This window comes from Cryptococcus depauperatus, chromosome 2, assembly GCF_001720195.1.
Source record: "Cryptococcus depauperatus CBS 7841 chromosome 2, complete sequence".
Lineage (NCBI taxonomy): Eukaryota > Fungi > Basidiomycota > Tremellomycetes > Tremellales > Cryptococcaceae > Cryptococcus > Cryptococcus depauperatus.
This window is the reverse complement of record NC_089469.1, coordinates 1,373,440-1,387,780: the sequence shown is the minus strand read 5'-3', so window position 1 is coordinate 1,387,780 and position 14,341 is coordinate 1,373,440. Positions and strand designations below refer to the sequence as shown.

Sequence of the window (14,341 nt, the reverse complement as noted above, 5' to 3'; positions counted from 1 at the left end):
AATGTGATTGATACCCAGCTGAAAATATTTACGTTTATGATGGTATGGAAGAAGATAGATCTGACAAGTCGACTTGCGGATCTACAATGTTGATTAGATCTTGATCATCATTAGATGAGCAAAGAAAAGAGTACTCACGAACGAGATAGTAGACCTTATCAGACGCTCCATCTCCCGAAGGTGTCATTTCCTCTTCTGAAGGAGCTAATGCGTTTTTCACATCACCCCTAATCTCCAACAAGTACGAGTCCTTGGCAAGCTTGACCAAAGCTTTGCCAATCAGCTCTCTCTCATATTCAATATCTTCTTCAGTCTCAAAACTGCTTTCTTTTTCTTCGAGATACCACTGTATCAGCTCTTCTCTATCCACTCCAGTTCCTAACTCTCGCTCAACTTCCGACAAGTGGAGAACGCAAAGGTTCATAATTTCCATATATTGATTATCTGCATGTCAGTTCAGCAAGCGTCCACAAGGTGAGAAGGATACGGCAAGCTCACATGTAATACGCATCTTCTTCTTTATTGGGTGACTACTTTCCCGAACTTGCTGTTGTCGACCAGCTTCAACCGAGTTAGTCTGCTGATAGCTAGATTCTGCGTCATCCATTGCCTGGATTTCCTCGGAGGTCAACGGCTTGTCTTCGCTCATGCCATTTCCACTATTAAAGCCTTTCAATCCATCTATGCCGCTATTCTCGTCTTCATCATCAAAGGAGATATCATCTTGCTCTACATGAATAATGGACTGACGGAGCAGAGAGTACGCTTCGCGAACGATAGCTGGGGTTATTTCGTGTTGGCAGTTGGCTCGGGCGATAGCTTCCGACAGACGGATCATTGACTCGAGCTGGCGAACAGTAATTCGAAAAGAAGACTTGCCAGGCCCACCTTCATCTTGTCTTAGCGATCGGTATTTCTCGACGAGGACAGCGCTTGCGGCAGGAGTCAACTAAGAGTATATCAATGCACTTTTCGTCCTTTGTAGATTGTAGTTCCCCACCTTTGGGCTAAATGTTCTAGCGTATCTGATATATCTCTGTAAAGCTTCAGTGCTAAACTCTGGTGCAATAGCATCATCTCTGAATCTGTGAACATTCACAATGTGTTGCGCGATATGCAAGTCGACATTTTCATTACACTCATCCAACACTACAAAGAACAAGTCAAACCTTGACATAATTGGAGCCGACATAGCGACATTCTGTCTTAGTGACATTTTTCGGTTGTATCGTCCGCCGATAGGGTTCGCAGCCGCGAGGATCGAAGTACGAGCATTCAGAGTAGCTTGGATGCCAGCCTTGGCGATAGAAATGGTCTGTTGCTCCATCGCTTCGTGAATAGCAATCTGATCGGCAATGTCCATCTTATCAAACTCGTCAATGGCACATATACCATTGTCGGCTAACATTAAAGCTCCTGCCTCAATAGTAAATTCTCCAGATTCCTCATCACGAACTACAGCTGCAGTAAGACCCGCAGCAGATGACGCTTTTCCAGAGGTGTAGACAGCGCGAGGCAAAAAGCCACAAACATATTTGAGGAATTGAGATTTACTAGTTGAAGGGTCTCCCACAATACAGACGTTGATGTCTCCACGAAGATGAATACCTTCGTGTGTCTGTTTGTGCACACCGCCCATAAGTTGGAGTAGAATACCCTTTTTGACGATTTCGTGACCATAGACGGTAGGCGCAATAGACTGAACGAGGGACTGATAGATGTTGTCAGAGTTGAGCATGCCTCGAAGTTCATCAAGCTCCTGTGCAGTGAGCGAACGAAGAAATGATTCTCGATCTTCCTGACCTTCTTCTACTTCACCTCGGACGTCTGTTACACCAGCCTACAAGGATGTCAGTTTAAATCCCCCAATCAATCTGACGCTATTCACTCTAGAATCCGCATTTTGCACCATGCACGCCAAAAACGCTGTTTTGTATTGCAGATCTCTAACACCCAGAGCCTTGAGACCCATCACACCCTGGCTGGCGGGCCCACCATCCCCTCGTCCACCTTTAGCCTCTCTCATCATCTCTGCATTCACACCAGGCAATCCCAACTGCGAAACATCTGGCACTACGATGAACGTGCCAGTAAAAGTGCACTTGTCACCGGCTTTGGCACGTTCTACAATCTCAGAGCGAAGGATAACATCAAGGGAACGTGGCATGGAACCAGTAGGTATTTCGTTAGCATTTTCTTGTATACGAACTTTTTGCCAGTCGGAAAACTTGGATTGTTCAACGTTAAGTTGCCAAGCGTTGCGATTCCGGCATGTGGTGTTTTGACAAAGAATAGGCTACCACATGGTCGGCACAAATTTTGGAGGTATAAAATAGCTTACCTCGGTGTATTTAAATTGTTGCTCAACATCGTGGATGACAGTCCTGCAATTTTCGCAGACAAAATTACCACTAACCAGCTCAGGCCTCACCTCGGATGTTCGGGTGACGGTACCGCTGATACTCATCAACTGTCCGACTTTTTCCATTTTCAAATCTCGGATACCAGATGTGAGGGGTAGATTGTAAAACGCTACATTAAATTCTCGGGTGGTAAGAGAAGAAGTAGGAATTGATTCATTTGTATTGACGGAAGTTGAGATGTACAACCATGTCGGCTCGTAACGCCGTACAAGCGCTTGGACAGCTCGGCGCAGATAAGGGAGGAAGCTAATGGATCTTCAGCACATGTCATTTCTTACAGCAATATTTGACTTGCCGATAGTATTGAGACTGAATTGCTCGGGCAAGAACCTCTTCGCGCTCCAATAAATGACCGAAATCTACAAACAGAGTAGTCCTCTCGTCTTCCTTCATGAGATGGATCTGCTCTACATAGTATTTAGATTCATCGGCAGTGTTGGGAGGGACAGCGGATCTTGGCGTCTCAGGAAAAGCAATAGTTTCTGTGAAGCTAGAAAAGAGCACTCAGCTGGCAGCAAAAGCACCTCTTGACAGTAATTCACTTTTCCAAAAACAGCACAAAACTCTCCATCACCTTTTCGCCAGTGGTGTCTTTGACCCGTGGAATCAGGTCTGGGTCAATTTTTCTCGCTGTATTCCTATTCCTTTGCGCTGATGGAGCATCCTCTTCAGCTTCTGGTCCATTCCTGTCACCATTAACGCCTACACCTGGTATGGAACCGCCGAGACCTTGTATATCGTTAAAAGCGAGTGGATCAACCATCGGACGGAGGGGAACGGTAGACGGCGGTGGGGGAGACCCTGTTGAGCCTGTTGAAGATGGTGGAACATTAGATGTTGGAAACATTATCGACGTATGACCGAACCAAGAAAAGAAAAGAAAAGAAAAGAGCCAAGAGTAAGAAAAGTTGAAGAACAGACGCGTTTGACGCGTCCCATAATGAACGCGTTGTGATTTTCCCTTACTTCCGTGTATTACCGAAGATGTGGCGTATTGAATTTTCTCTGAATTAAATCTTTTGCGTTTTTTATGGTTAATTCAATTATTAAAGATAAATGTAATTATCCATAACAACATCGGCATATGTATTCGGCCCTTGAGCAAATGAACGCGGAGAGCAACGAGTTCATTCGATTTGCAGATAAGTGGCTTGAATCGTGTTGAAGGAACAACTGACTACTGGTTGACATTTGAAGGATAGTGCCATATTACTGACTTTTCGTTACTATGAGCAGCTGGCTCACCGTATCTACAGATACAGATCACGCCTAATCCGCTTATTTGCAAGCAGGCTTTCAGGAAGAATAGATTATCCTGCGGCTTCGTCTCGTTGAATACTGTCGTATAGCAGCACGCAAGCCTCCTGTTGTTTCGCCGCTATCTATCGAATCCAGACAAGCCTACGTTTCATGTATATTTAACAGCGAAACAGAACATACAACTTGACTCTTTCATCTTATGTATGGTAAGGAAACACGCAACAATTCTTTTTGTGTTCCATGTCACGTGTCCGGTCAAATCCGAGGAACATTTCTACAACGTGTAGGGAGGATGCCTGGTGGCTTTCCGCCTCAGATAAGAGGGTAGCTCACACGACTCGGGTCATTGTGTTGGGCCCACAACGTGCAGCTAAAGGTCAGGTATTGCTACAGCCATGGCCTGGCCAACTTGCAGCCTCATCATGAGCTAGTCACCGCCATCATGAGGCGTAGGCGCTACTGCAACAGCTCATCCTCACATCTACGGCCCTCTGATACATATTGGCGGCCATAACAAGCACCAGATATGCTCGCTTTCCTCATGACTGACCACTGACTTTAACTTGAGGCTCGAGTATAAGTTGTCCTTGATTGACCTGTTGCTGCCGTAGAAAACCAGCCATGATTCATCCAGGACACGAGCACCACTTTGACCCAGAGCAATCCCGCTCTTACTTTAGGCCACACCAAATTTTATCAGAACCACCCTCACCAATGTTTATTCCCAGGAATGACCTTGACCCACCAATCTCTATATGCCGCAGGCTCTCGTCACCTCCAAGGCTTGTGCCGTATACTGAACAGGACGACCAGCAATCAATTCCTCCATTTCACTTACCATCTCCTCTGTACCGCGCACAACTTTGGCATGACAAAGATGACAAGAAAGTCAGAATGCAGACGTCAGCTGCAAAGTACAAACAAACAAATTTTTCCAATGAAACTAGGCGTGTTCAGCTCCGCAATAATCCTCACTCGTCTGGAAGGCCTGACTCTTGCAGCAGAGGCCATGCCGTACATTATCGCCCGTCAAAGCCAACACAAACCTTGTCAGATTTCGCCCCCAACCGCTGCCCATCGTCTTACGATCCACATATGTCTTCGCCGCGACCTACCTCGCATTCACCTTACATGAGCCCATATCAAATTGGATCCTCAAGGTCTTCTCGCTCACCAGCTGCTCGGGTTCATCATTCTTCTGTCTCCCAATCGCGATCTCTTTCCCCTTCTCATTTAGGACCTCCAACGTTTGCTCGTCCAGTTTCTCCAACCTTACCAGACCAAACCATGGAATCTCCCAATACACATACGCATACCAACTTTTCCCTGCCGTCCCTCTCCTTTTCTCTACCTGGGTCACCTACAGACGCAAGTGAGAGCTTGCAACTTATTCTGGCGAATCACCGCGAAGGACAAGACCAACATGGTGATGTCTGGGACGGAGACGTAGGGTGCGAGCAGTGGGAGCATCGAGACCGTAACCGTGAGTTATTCATCAAGCTGTGTCCTTCAGATTTTAGCTTATATGCAATCTGCGTAGATTGTCTGATGCCTCCCGCAAAACCGCGTAATCGACGCCCCATGACTCTTTCCAACGTATCCCAAACCCCATCTACCACTGAATCATTGACACCGCAATCCCCTAGAAGCAAATTCCGGTTCCTACGTAACTTGCTGTTTTCACCGACTTCATCACTCACCTCTACTGCTGCCACTAACAGCGCTACTTCTTCAGCCCCAATCCTTGTCTCTGGCTCTTATCAAACCGCGACCAACGACCTAGACATCCCTGCTTCTTCATTGGGAAATATGAATGTATTTGACGTTGAAAAAGTCTACAAGAGTATTCGTGAAATGAAGGGCGTGGTACGTTTTGATGAATTGGAGGGCGTTTCTTGGCACAATTCGCTAGAAGAAGAAGAAGAGGAAGAGGAGGGGAAAGAAAGGATGGGGCTGGAAAACTGCGACGTCAACGGCCAAGGCAGACAACAACCCAGAGACAGACCAAACGCCAATCGAAGAAGCACATTTCCTTGGTGATATGGATGGATGACATCTACCTTGCCTGTTACACCAAGTTACGATTAGGTGGAGAAATTTGCAAGCATCCAAAAACAGTATAGTTATAACGTAGCGCAACAAAATATGAGTTTGAATTGTACATTGTCTTGCAAATGCAAAGAGAAAGAATCATGGTGGAGTTGTATGAAATCTTCGTATTATATTCAGATAAGAGACATGGCATATGTTATCATGCACAGCTCACAACTCTAGCTATCTAGATAGTTTATGAAATGCATGTCAAGTTATGGTATGTTGTCATTTTTTCTTCCTATAGTCTTTTTCACGCCTCATATACATACAACACTAGTGTGAATATTGAGTATCAATAGAACTTGTTTTCCTTTAACCAGTTTTCCACGTCCTGATGGTCCCTTGATACCCAATCAGCAGCCGCCTGGATAGAGTTATATGTTTGCGCCACGGCAAGTTCGTACTTGCGAGTGTCTTGTGAACCGTCAGTCAATGATCGTCTCATTACTGAAAAAAACTTCTCAACTTACCAACACTCTCCAAAAACGCTTTGACTTGTTCAAGATCTTTATAAGAAGATAATTGAGCAAAAGCGCCCTTGACAAGATGGTGGAGGCCCAAGCTATTAGGATACCGCTTCATAATCTATATTCAAAATCATCAGGCAGATCAACTTGGCAAGCTGGAGGCGATACGCACAGTGTCGTATTCAGACATGAAATAGTCGGCGACCTTTCTTCTAGCATACTTGTTGGCAGAGAAACCATACTGAATATGCCAGGGTCAGTGGTGCGCAAAGCGACAAATAAAACGTCGTACGAAGAAAATATACAAGTCTTGATCCTTAACTTGTTTCTGCAACATTCCAAACGTCCTGTCCAACAACCCTTCATTTTTGGGCTGGCAAAGCGCATACATGGCATCCACCTTGGTAGATGGGTTTGGTGGTTTGCCGTACACATCAAGTATCTTGACGTATTCATTCTCGCCGCCATGTGCTACAACTGTTTGGAAAATGACGCGTTGAAGGTCCGAAGGAATCAGAGAATCATCGTTAGAAACAAGGAAGGGTTGGAAGCGCTTTTTAATCTCCGCAAGCACGTCGGCCTCTTCTGCAGCGGCACAATTGGCCACTGCAAGCTCACGTAGCTCCTTGACATCAGGTGCATCATCCTTGGCATTTTCAAACCCAAGTTTTTCAACGAGAGGCTTAAAAAGCTTAATGCGGAGCTTGTTAATGGCCTGGCGTACTTCTTCGGGCTGCTCCCACCACACTACGTTCAACTTGCTCAATGCGGCGCTAATTTGGGACCAAGGAAGAAAATCAGTCTCGGAAGCACCAAGAGAGTTGATGAGGTTGAGCGAGCCGGAGGTTTTGGCATATCCTGCACGAGCAAGAGTGGTAGCGTCAGAAACAAGGCCCACTCGATCCTCAACGGTGAATGACGAAGCTTGCTTGCCAAGTTCGGCGAGTCTCTCGGGGGAGTAGGCAACGCGATAAACACCAATGGTGGAAGCATTTAACTTGAATGCGTCCACATTCGCAATCTTGAAAGAGGCCGTGCGGTCTTGCAAGATAGCCTGGTGATCCACATTGATTTTGCCATCATTGCCGAGCGTGGCAATTTCAAGAGGGACGTACCAAAGAGTTTCATCTTCCTCTGGCTTGGCATCACCAGTAGATAAAAATCGGTTCTGAGTAACTGTAATTTTACCATCACCCGACTCATCCACCTTGATTACGGGGAATCCCTGCTTCAAAGTCCAATTGGTCATAATATCGGCAACGTTCAAGCCGCTCGCTTCAGAAATCCCAGCCCACAAATCTTTGGTTTCCGCGTTGCCATAGACATGCTTTTTGAGGTAGATAGAAACGCCCTTCAAGAACTTTTCTTCGCCAATTAAACCTGCAAGCATACGGAGGACGGCAGCGCCTTTGGAATATGAGATAGAGTCGAATATTTGGTCAATTTGGCGCGAATCAGGACAATCAACTTCAATAGGATGCGAAGCTCTTTGAGAATCAAGCTCGAGTGCGTTTTGGAGATGTGTCACCAAAAATTGAGATCGAGGCTTCCACTCAGGCCAAATCTTCTCAAGGACAATCAATTCTCCCATCAACGTAGCAAAGGCCTCATTCAACCAAAGATTGTCCCACCACTTCATGGTGACAATGTCACCAAACCACATGTGGGCAAGTTCGTGGCATTGCACTATAGCGACTCGTTTCTTGGCGGCAAGTGAAGACTTTTCAGGGTCGTATAAATAAGCAGTTGTTCGACCGGTGATGAGACCCCAATTCTCCATTGCACCAGCATCAAAATCGTGAGCAACAAGAGTGTCAAGCTTGGGAAGAGCGTATGGAATGTCAAAAATTTCTTCATAAATGGGTAAAGCCCATTTCTTGATGTCCAACGCGAATTGAGCTTGTTTGATTTGGTCCTTGGTAGCAAAGATTCTAAGGGGAACAGTTTTGTTGGTGAGTTGAGACTTGTGCTCACTGTCGAGATGGACAAAATCGCCAGAGGCGAAAGCGACAAGATAAGTACTCATGAGCGGCGAAGTTTCAAATTTGGTGATCTGCCACTCGCCAACTTCACCAGACTCGCTCTTACCCTCAGTCTTTACAAAAGAGTTTGACCGGTTGAGAAGAGAACCGAGCTCGTACGATTCGGAAAACACATTATCGATGGAAGCATTGAAGGAGGCCTTCCAAGGTTTAGTGGAGATGGCAGGCATGTTTGAGAGATCAGTGTTGCCATTTCGAGAGATCATGCGGAGAGTAAACTTGGATTTGATGAGAGGTTCATCCCAGGACCTGCGCTTAGTTTCAGCCATGTCATTGAATATATGAGATGGAACACATACGGAAAGACTTTTCTCGCATAAGTCGATTCGAGTTGAGTCAATCCGTAGCTGAATGCCTTAATCAGCTACATTCCTCCAATCCTCGCATACTCACATGGGCTTCTTGCCGTTCTCATCCGCGTCACCCTCGCTCCTATAGTACCCATGCATGGCACCCTTCAATTCAGCTTCAAACCTGAAGAAGACCTTCACATCTTTCTGGTTCTCTTTCAAGCCGCCACCAAGAATTTTTTCCAGCGGGATAGTCCCCATTTCCAGCTCTTCATCCAACTCGAGCACTTCCTTGGGAACGACAACTGATGAAGTCGTCTTAAGATCGGAAGTGGAGATGGCAATGTCGGTTATGGAAAGCGTCTTATCGAGGTGGAACACAAGGGACGAGATATCCTCTTTGATGTCAAGAGAGATGATGGCTTCGCCCGAGAACGTAGGAGGCGAAGAGAGAAGGTCGGTTTTGATTGCCAAGTCATAGTGACTAGGGTAGACGCTATTGGGTAACCTGTAGCCCTCATGTTGGGACACAGGAACAGCACCGCCGGGAACAGTAGTAGAGTTGGACATGCTTGAATCGCCAAGACAAATACACGAATTTCTTTTAAAAAGTTTGAGAGAATTACTCTGAAATATGTTTTGGGCTTGAATACGATTCTGATCCAAATCAGTGATGATCCGTTGTATTGTAGACACCTACGGAAGCTCTAGAAACAAGAGGTCTGGAAAAAAGTCTAAGAGTGTTACTCTTTGTAAAAATAGTAAAGATATAGGAATTTTTACAAATTCCACGAGAAAGCATAGAGATGAAAGAGAAGAATAGAAAACAAAATAGGATCTTTAAATGTTGGATCAAGTAAAGAAATGTAGAAGCATTTAATTGGCGGTCATATCCGATAACGAAAATAAACGCAATCATCTACAAATTTTGCAGGTACAAATGAATCCATATTTACAAGGCAAAGATCTAATGGTATATGTTGACAGCAAAGACAGAGTAGCAGGTTAGTGTATGTAAGCATCAAGATTCGAAGTCGTTGAAGACTATTAAAAGGCTTTAGTGTCTTGAAACAGAGGGTGTTCGTATAAGAGTCAAAAACTAACCGTCGTGTCAGCAAGCATAGATTCAGTCGCACAACGCTTACTTCTTCTCTTGTCTTTTGCTGTTGCCTAAAGCATCCCAGCATTGTACTTGTGACCGTTGTCGCACTAGGCTTTTGGACACCTCTCATAGACATGCACATATGTGAAGCCTCCATGACCACAGCCACACCTCGTGGACGGATAGCTTCTTCTACGGCGAGAGCAACCTGCTTGGTGAGACGTTCTTGGACTTGCAGACGACGAGAGAAAGTTTCGGCTATACGAGCGAGTTTGGATAGACCAAGGACGAGTTTGTTGGGAATGTATCCGATGGAAATCTATCCATGGTCAGCTTTTGAATTCATGGGGACATGCAACTGACTTTGCCGGTAAAAGGCACCAGATGGTGCTCACAGAGGCTAAAAACTTCAATGTCTCTCACAATGACCATCTCATCGTGATCTTCCGCAAAGACGGCATCATTGATGACATCGACCAACCTCTCCTCGTATCCTTTTGTCATCCACAGCAAAGCCTTGGCATATCTCTCTGGCGTGCGCTGCAGACCTTCCCGATCGGGATCCTCGCCAATACACTCAAGAACAGTACGAAGCGCAGCGGTCAAGAGTTGCATGTTAGCCGCCTGTTCTTCCAGAGTAGAGTGAAGTCGAAGATGGGTGGATTTTGCTGCATGCTGTCAGATGTTTACTCATGCAAACAAACCAACTAACCAGGCCAACCCAAGCCTTCTTCATCAACGATACCCGAGGCATCGTCCAGTGTGTTGGTAACAACACTCCTGGCCGCCTCCTGCAGAAAGCCCTGGTTTTCCAGCTCCTCCCTCACCTCGCCTCGAAGATCCTGCATTGTCCTGCCATCTGGCCTATGGTCCGTATCATCCTCATCGTCTCTCTTGTTTGGAAAAGGGTAGGCTCCACCGACACTTATTGAATGGACGGGTGTGCTTTGGCCAGATCTGGAACGGAAACCATAGCCTTCACGAGCTTGACGAGAATATTGCGGGACAGGAGAGAAGCTATGCCTGCCAGCCAAAGAATTTGATCGGGCCATATCCTTGCCAGCGGACCATGGATGAGGTGCTCCATGACCCACCATGCCTTCCTCTGGCGCTAGGCTCGCGAAAGCTTGCGTCTTTTGCGCTCCTTCTCTCCTTGGTAATGAAACAGCACCTTGATCATGATATTCAGCCAAAACAGAAGGCTTGCTGGGCGGCGAGCGAGCATTACCGGCCACCTTCCCTCGCTCCCAAGAGCCTGTAGAAGATTCACTCAAGATTGAGAGATTGTTGAGGGTTTGTGCGGAAATAGGTTGGGCACCTTGAGGAGACAGTGGATCGGCAGGTAATTTGGGCATGCTTATAGGCGACAAATTTAGAGACGCTTGATGAATAAATAAATTCAAGTTGAAAAGAAGATTAAAATGTTTTCCATTTAACAAAATTCTATAAATTCGACTCCATCTATCAGGCACAGAAAAAACTCTTGGTGGAGGTGAAAATGGCTGATCTAGTTTAGACAACTTGGATTTATATGGAAATGTATTTTCTATGCATACAGCTGGACAGAAACGCTAGGACGCAGAAAGGGAGATGACAGGAAAACATACTGGAGAGGTTGCTGGAGAAAGAGTCGAGTAAAAGAGCTGAATATATGGCGAGATGGGCAAAAACACTGATCTGTTGCTATCAAGTCAGCTACTGACTCGGGTTGCAGCTACATAGCTATTGCAAAGTTGCTGTAGAGCTTCTCAAGGGCTCTTGGGTAGCTTATGGGGCATGCTGGTGGGCTAGATGGAGTAAGAAGAGGAAAAGACAGCCTGTTTGAACAGCTAAGCCTGATTCAGCCCAATGCAAAGCCTTGATACATGAGCTTACAGATGTCTAGCCATGGAGATGTTATGGCTTGTTGAATAGTGCCAGCTGTGATTGCCTTCTTTGTGTGTTTTTTTTGAAAGAATGAAATAATAAAATGAAAGTAGAAATGTAAAATAGAGAAAGACGAAGAAAGATGAAAATAATGGAGCCCCGCTATTACGACTCGAGTATTTTTGACGTTGCTACTTTAAATACTATTCTTTTTTGTAATTACCTTTCTCTTTTTTTTATTTCGACTCAAATTCAAACATCACCGTTGGGTATATAAAACGGTCAACGACTCATCGCTGCCATCTGCAGCCTATACGTCTCTACAGAAAAACTTGCTGCCATCTCCGCATGACGACGCTCAAGTCTTTCCAAGCAGAGATTGAAGCATTCTCGCATGACAAACAGAAACAGGCGATTGAGAAAGCCAGACAGCAGCACCGGGATGCTGAACTTGCCAGACATCACGGCAAGCTCCCGCCCAAGAAGGAGCCGAAAGAACCAGCTACTGAAGTCAAGGTGGAGGACGAGGAAGAATCGGAGCTATCTCTAGAGGTGAGCTTGGGACAATTTTACTTTCGGCTTACTGATCTGATCAGGATTTGGTTTCTTCAGAGAAGAATGCAGATGAGCTTCAGTCCAGGTTAGCTAGTTGCTTACTCAAAGGGCATGGCGAGTTGCTCGTGTCGCTTGGTGCTCATCCCGATCCTGCCTCTCAGTACAACCCACAGTCGTCAGATCCTTCACCACCTATCGGCAAACCCATGAGCTCTTCCGAGTTGACTGCTGCTATAGAAAGGTTGAGTTCCGCATGTAAAGCACTCCAAGCCGACTTGCTCAAGCTTTATCAGATCGATGAGCCCTCTCGAAAAGAAGGACCTTTTGGCACCTGGCTCGTACGATTAACGCCTAGAGGCGTGGAGGAAGTCTTGGAGGTTCGGGTTGCTGTTGTGGGTAATGTAGATGCAGGCAAAAGCACGACACTGGGCGTCTTGACACGCGGAGGTTTGGATGATGGTCGAGGCAAAGCAAGAGTCGCCTTATTCAGGCATCCTCATGAGGTTGAGACAGGACGAACAAGCTCCGTCGGCGGAGAGATTCTTGGATTCTCTCCCAAAGGGGAACCCGTCATCCCTTCTACCCACACTGTTGAGTCTGGAAACCCTCATCATCCATTATCTATAGCCAAGCGTGAGAAACTGGGATGGGAGGATATCTGTCAACGGGCAGCCAAGGTTGTCGGTTTTATCGATCTTGCTGGACATGAGCGGTTCGTCGGATGTTTTCTTTTGCAAATTGATTACTCATGACGGTCGTAGTTATTTTAAAACAACGTTATATGGGCTGAGCGGTTGCGCTCCCGATTATGTCATGTTGATGGTTGGCGGTAATGCTGGTCTGATAGGAATGTCCAAAGAGCATTTGGGCGTTGCATTAGCTCTCAATGTCCCTATAGCCGTTTGTGTAACCAAGGTAAGCTCGCATTTGCTTTTTAAACGCTGACAGACTTTTGACGTTTTATAGATTGACATGACACCGTCCAATATCCTCGAGCAAACAGTCAACATGCTTACAAAAGTTCTGAGAAGCCCTGGGTGCAGGCGGATACCTGTTTTCGTAGACAGTGCTCGAGATGCGGTGGATTGCGCCCGTTATCTTGGTAAACCATTAGGTGGCGGCAGCTCTACTGCAAGACTCTGTCCGGTATTCATGGTATCAAACGTCACAGGCCATAATCTCGATACACTTCGAACTTTTTTGAATTGTCTGCCTTCGTCCCAGTCTGATGACAAATACGTGGTTGACGCCCCATTTGAGTTTCAAATCAGCGATACATTCTCGGTTCCTTTCGTGGGCACTGTTGTTGTAAGTGTCTTGAGTTGATCGAGTCAAGAACGTTGCTCAATATAAGGGATAGAGCGGAGTGATCACTGCAGGCACAATACATGGTATGTATCCCATGCCAAATAGACTGCTCTGCTGATGTTCAAAAGCCAATGACCAAGTACTCCTTGGGCCCGATTCTGTAGGCCAATTCTTTCCAACAGCAGTAAAAACCATCCAACGGAAGAGAGCATTTGTGACAAGCAGCGAAGCAGGACAAAGTGTTTCGTGCGTGTTTCAGTGTGCCAGGCTCATAACATCGCAGCTGATTGGAGCCTTAGATTCGCTCTCAAGCGTATACGGCGAAACCAAGTAAGAAAGGGTATGGTTCTCATAGCAAAAACGGATGTTTTACCCAAAGGTAAGTCTTGATCCCATTTCAGACGATGTCTTTACCGACATTGCCATAGCTGTAAAACGCTTTGAGGGTATGGTAATGGTCCTTCATCATTCTTCAACAATCCAGCCCAATTACCAAGCAATGATGCACTGTGGAGCTATTCGCGTAAGTTATTGTTACTCTAGTTCAATACATACTTATAATATCCTTGTAGCAAACGGTGCGCATCAAATCGTTGGATCACCCCTCCGGTCTCATAAGGACAGGAGATCGATCCAAAGTTGTTTTCGAGTTTATAAATCAGCCCGAGTTTGTCAAAGAAGGACAAACGATATTGCTGCGCGAGGCAAAGACCAAGGTGTTGGGCGTGGTCACCAAGATTCTCGCCTAAAAAAGACAAGTTGAACATGGAGTATAGGGGGAGAATCTGGCCAGGGCCAAAAAAAGCACAATGTACAAGGAGCCTGCTTGTTTTGTATCTTTACTTGAACTGTATTATGCTTGTTCGAACGGAATACTGTTGATAAAAAGCATCTTACTGAGACATTTAGTTTCAGGAGCCATTTGACTTTTTCA

The 14,341-nt window shown here is 45.8% G+C and overlaps 5 protein-coding genes across 5 annotated transcripts; 2 read left to right on the top strand and 3 right to left on the bottom strand.

The window, feature by feature from the left end:
- Positions 1 to 34: 34 nt before the first annotated feature.
- On the bottom strand, positions 35 to 3,270 carry L203_101823 (uncharacterized protein; the record flags this gene model as incomplete). The annotated part of the gene is made up of 8 exons (XM_066211257.1): positions 35 to 81; positions 139 to 444; positions 499 to 949; positions 1,001 to 1,840; positions 1,889 to 2,296; positions 2,342 to 2,669; positions 2,719 to 2,913; positions 2,966 to 3,270. The coding sequence occupies 8 exons, from the start codon at positions 3,268 to 3,270 to the stop codon at positions 35 to 37; spliced, it is 2,880 nt and encodes a 959-aa protein (XP_066067354.1).
- A 1,034-nt stretch (positions 3,271 to 4,304) lies between these two features.
- Positions 4,305 to 5,723, top strand: L203_101822 (uncharacterized protein; the record flags this gene model as incomplete). The annotated part of the gene is made up of 2 exons (XM_066211256.1): positions 4,305 to 5,166; positions 5,224 to 5,723. The coding sequence occupies 2 exons, from the start codon at positions 4,305 to 4,307 to the stop codon at positions 5,721 to 5,723; spliced, it is 1,362 nt and encodes a 453-aa protein (XP_066067353.1).
- Positions 5,724 to 6,069: 346 nt separating this feature from the next.
- L203_101821 (uncharacterized protein) lies at positions 6,070 to 9,146 on the bottom strand (the record flags this gene model as incomplete). The annotated part of the gene is made up of 6 exons (XM_066211255.1): positions 6,070 to 6,191; positions 6,248 to 6,362; positions 6,417 to 6,485; positions 6,537 to 8,535; positions 8,586 to 8,633; positions 8,680 to 9,146. The coding sequence occupies 6 exons, from the start codon at positions 9,144 to 9,146 to the stop codon at positions 6,070 to 6,072; spliced, it is 2,820 nt and encodes a 939-aa protein (XP_066067352.1).
- A 487-nt stretch (positions 9,147 to 9,633) lies between these two features.
- L203_101820 (GTP cyclohydrolase I) lies at positions 9,634 to 11,033 on the bottom strand (the record flags this gene model as incomplete). Its single annotated transcript, XM_066211254.1, has 4 exons — positions 9,634 to 9,675; positions 9,722 to 9,997; positions 10,042 to 10,346; positions 10,391 to 11,033. The coding sequence occupies 4 exons, from the start codon at positions 11,031 to 11,033 to the stop codon at positions 9,634 to 9,636; spliced, it is 1,266 nt and encodes a 421-aa protein (XP_066067351.1).
- An 859-nt stretch (positions 11,034 to 11,892) lies between these two features.
- L203_101819 (uncharacterized protein) lies at positions 11,893 to 14,156 on the top strand (the record flags this gene model as incomplete). The annotated part of the gene is made up of 9 exons (XM_066211253.1): positions 11,893 to 12,096; positions 12,141 to 12,811; positions 12,861 to 13,014; positions 13,066 to 13,407; positions 13,460 to 13,490; positions 13,536 to 13,653; positions 13,707 to 13,786; positions 13,836 to 13,930; positions 13,980 to 14,156. 9 exons carry the CDS (start codon positions 11,893 to 11,895, stop codon positions 14,154 to 14,156), a joined length of 1,872 nt encoding a protein of 623 aa, XP_066067350.1.
- Positions 14,157 to 14,341: the final 185 nt, after the last annotated feature.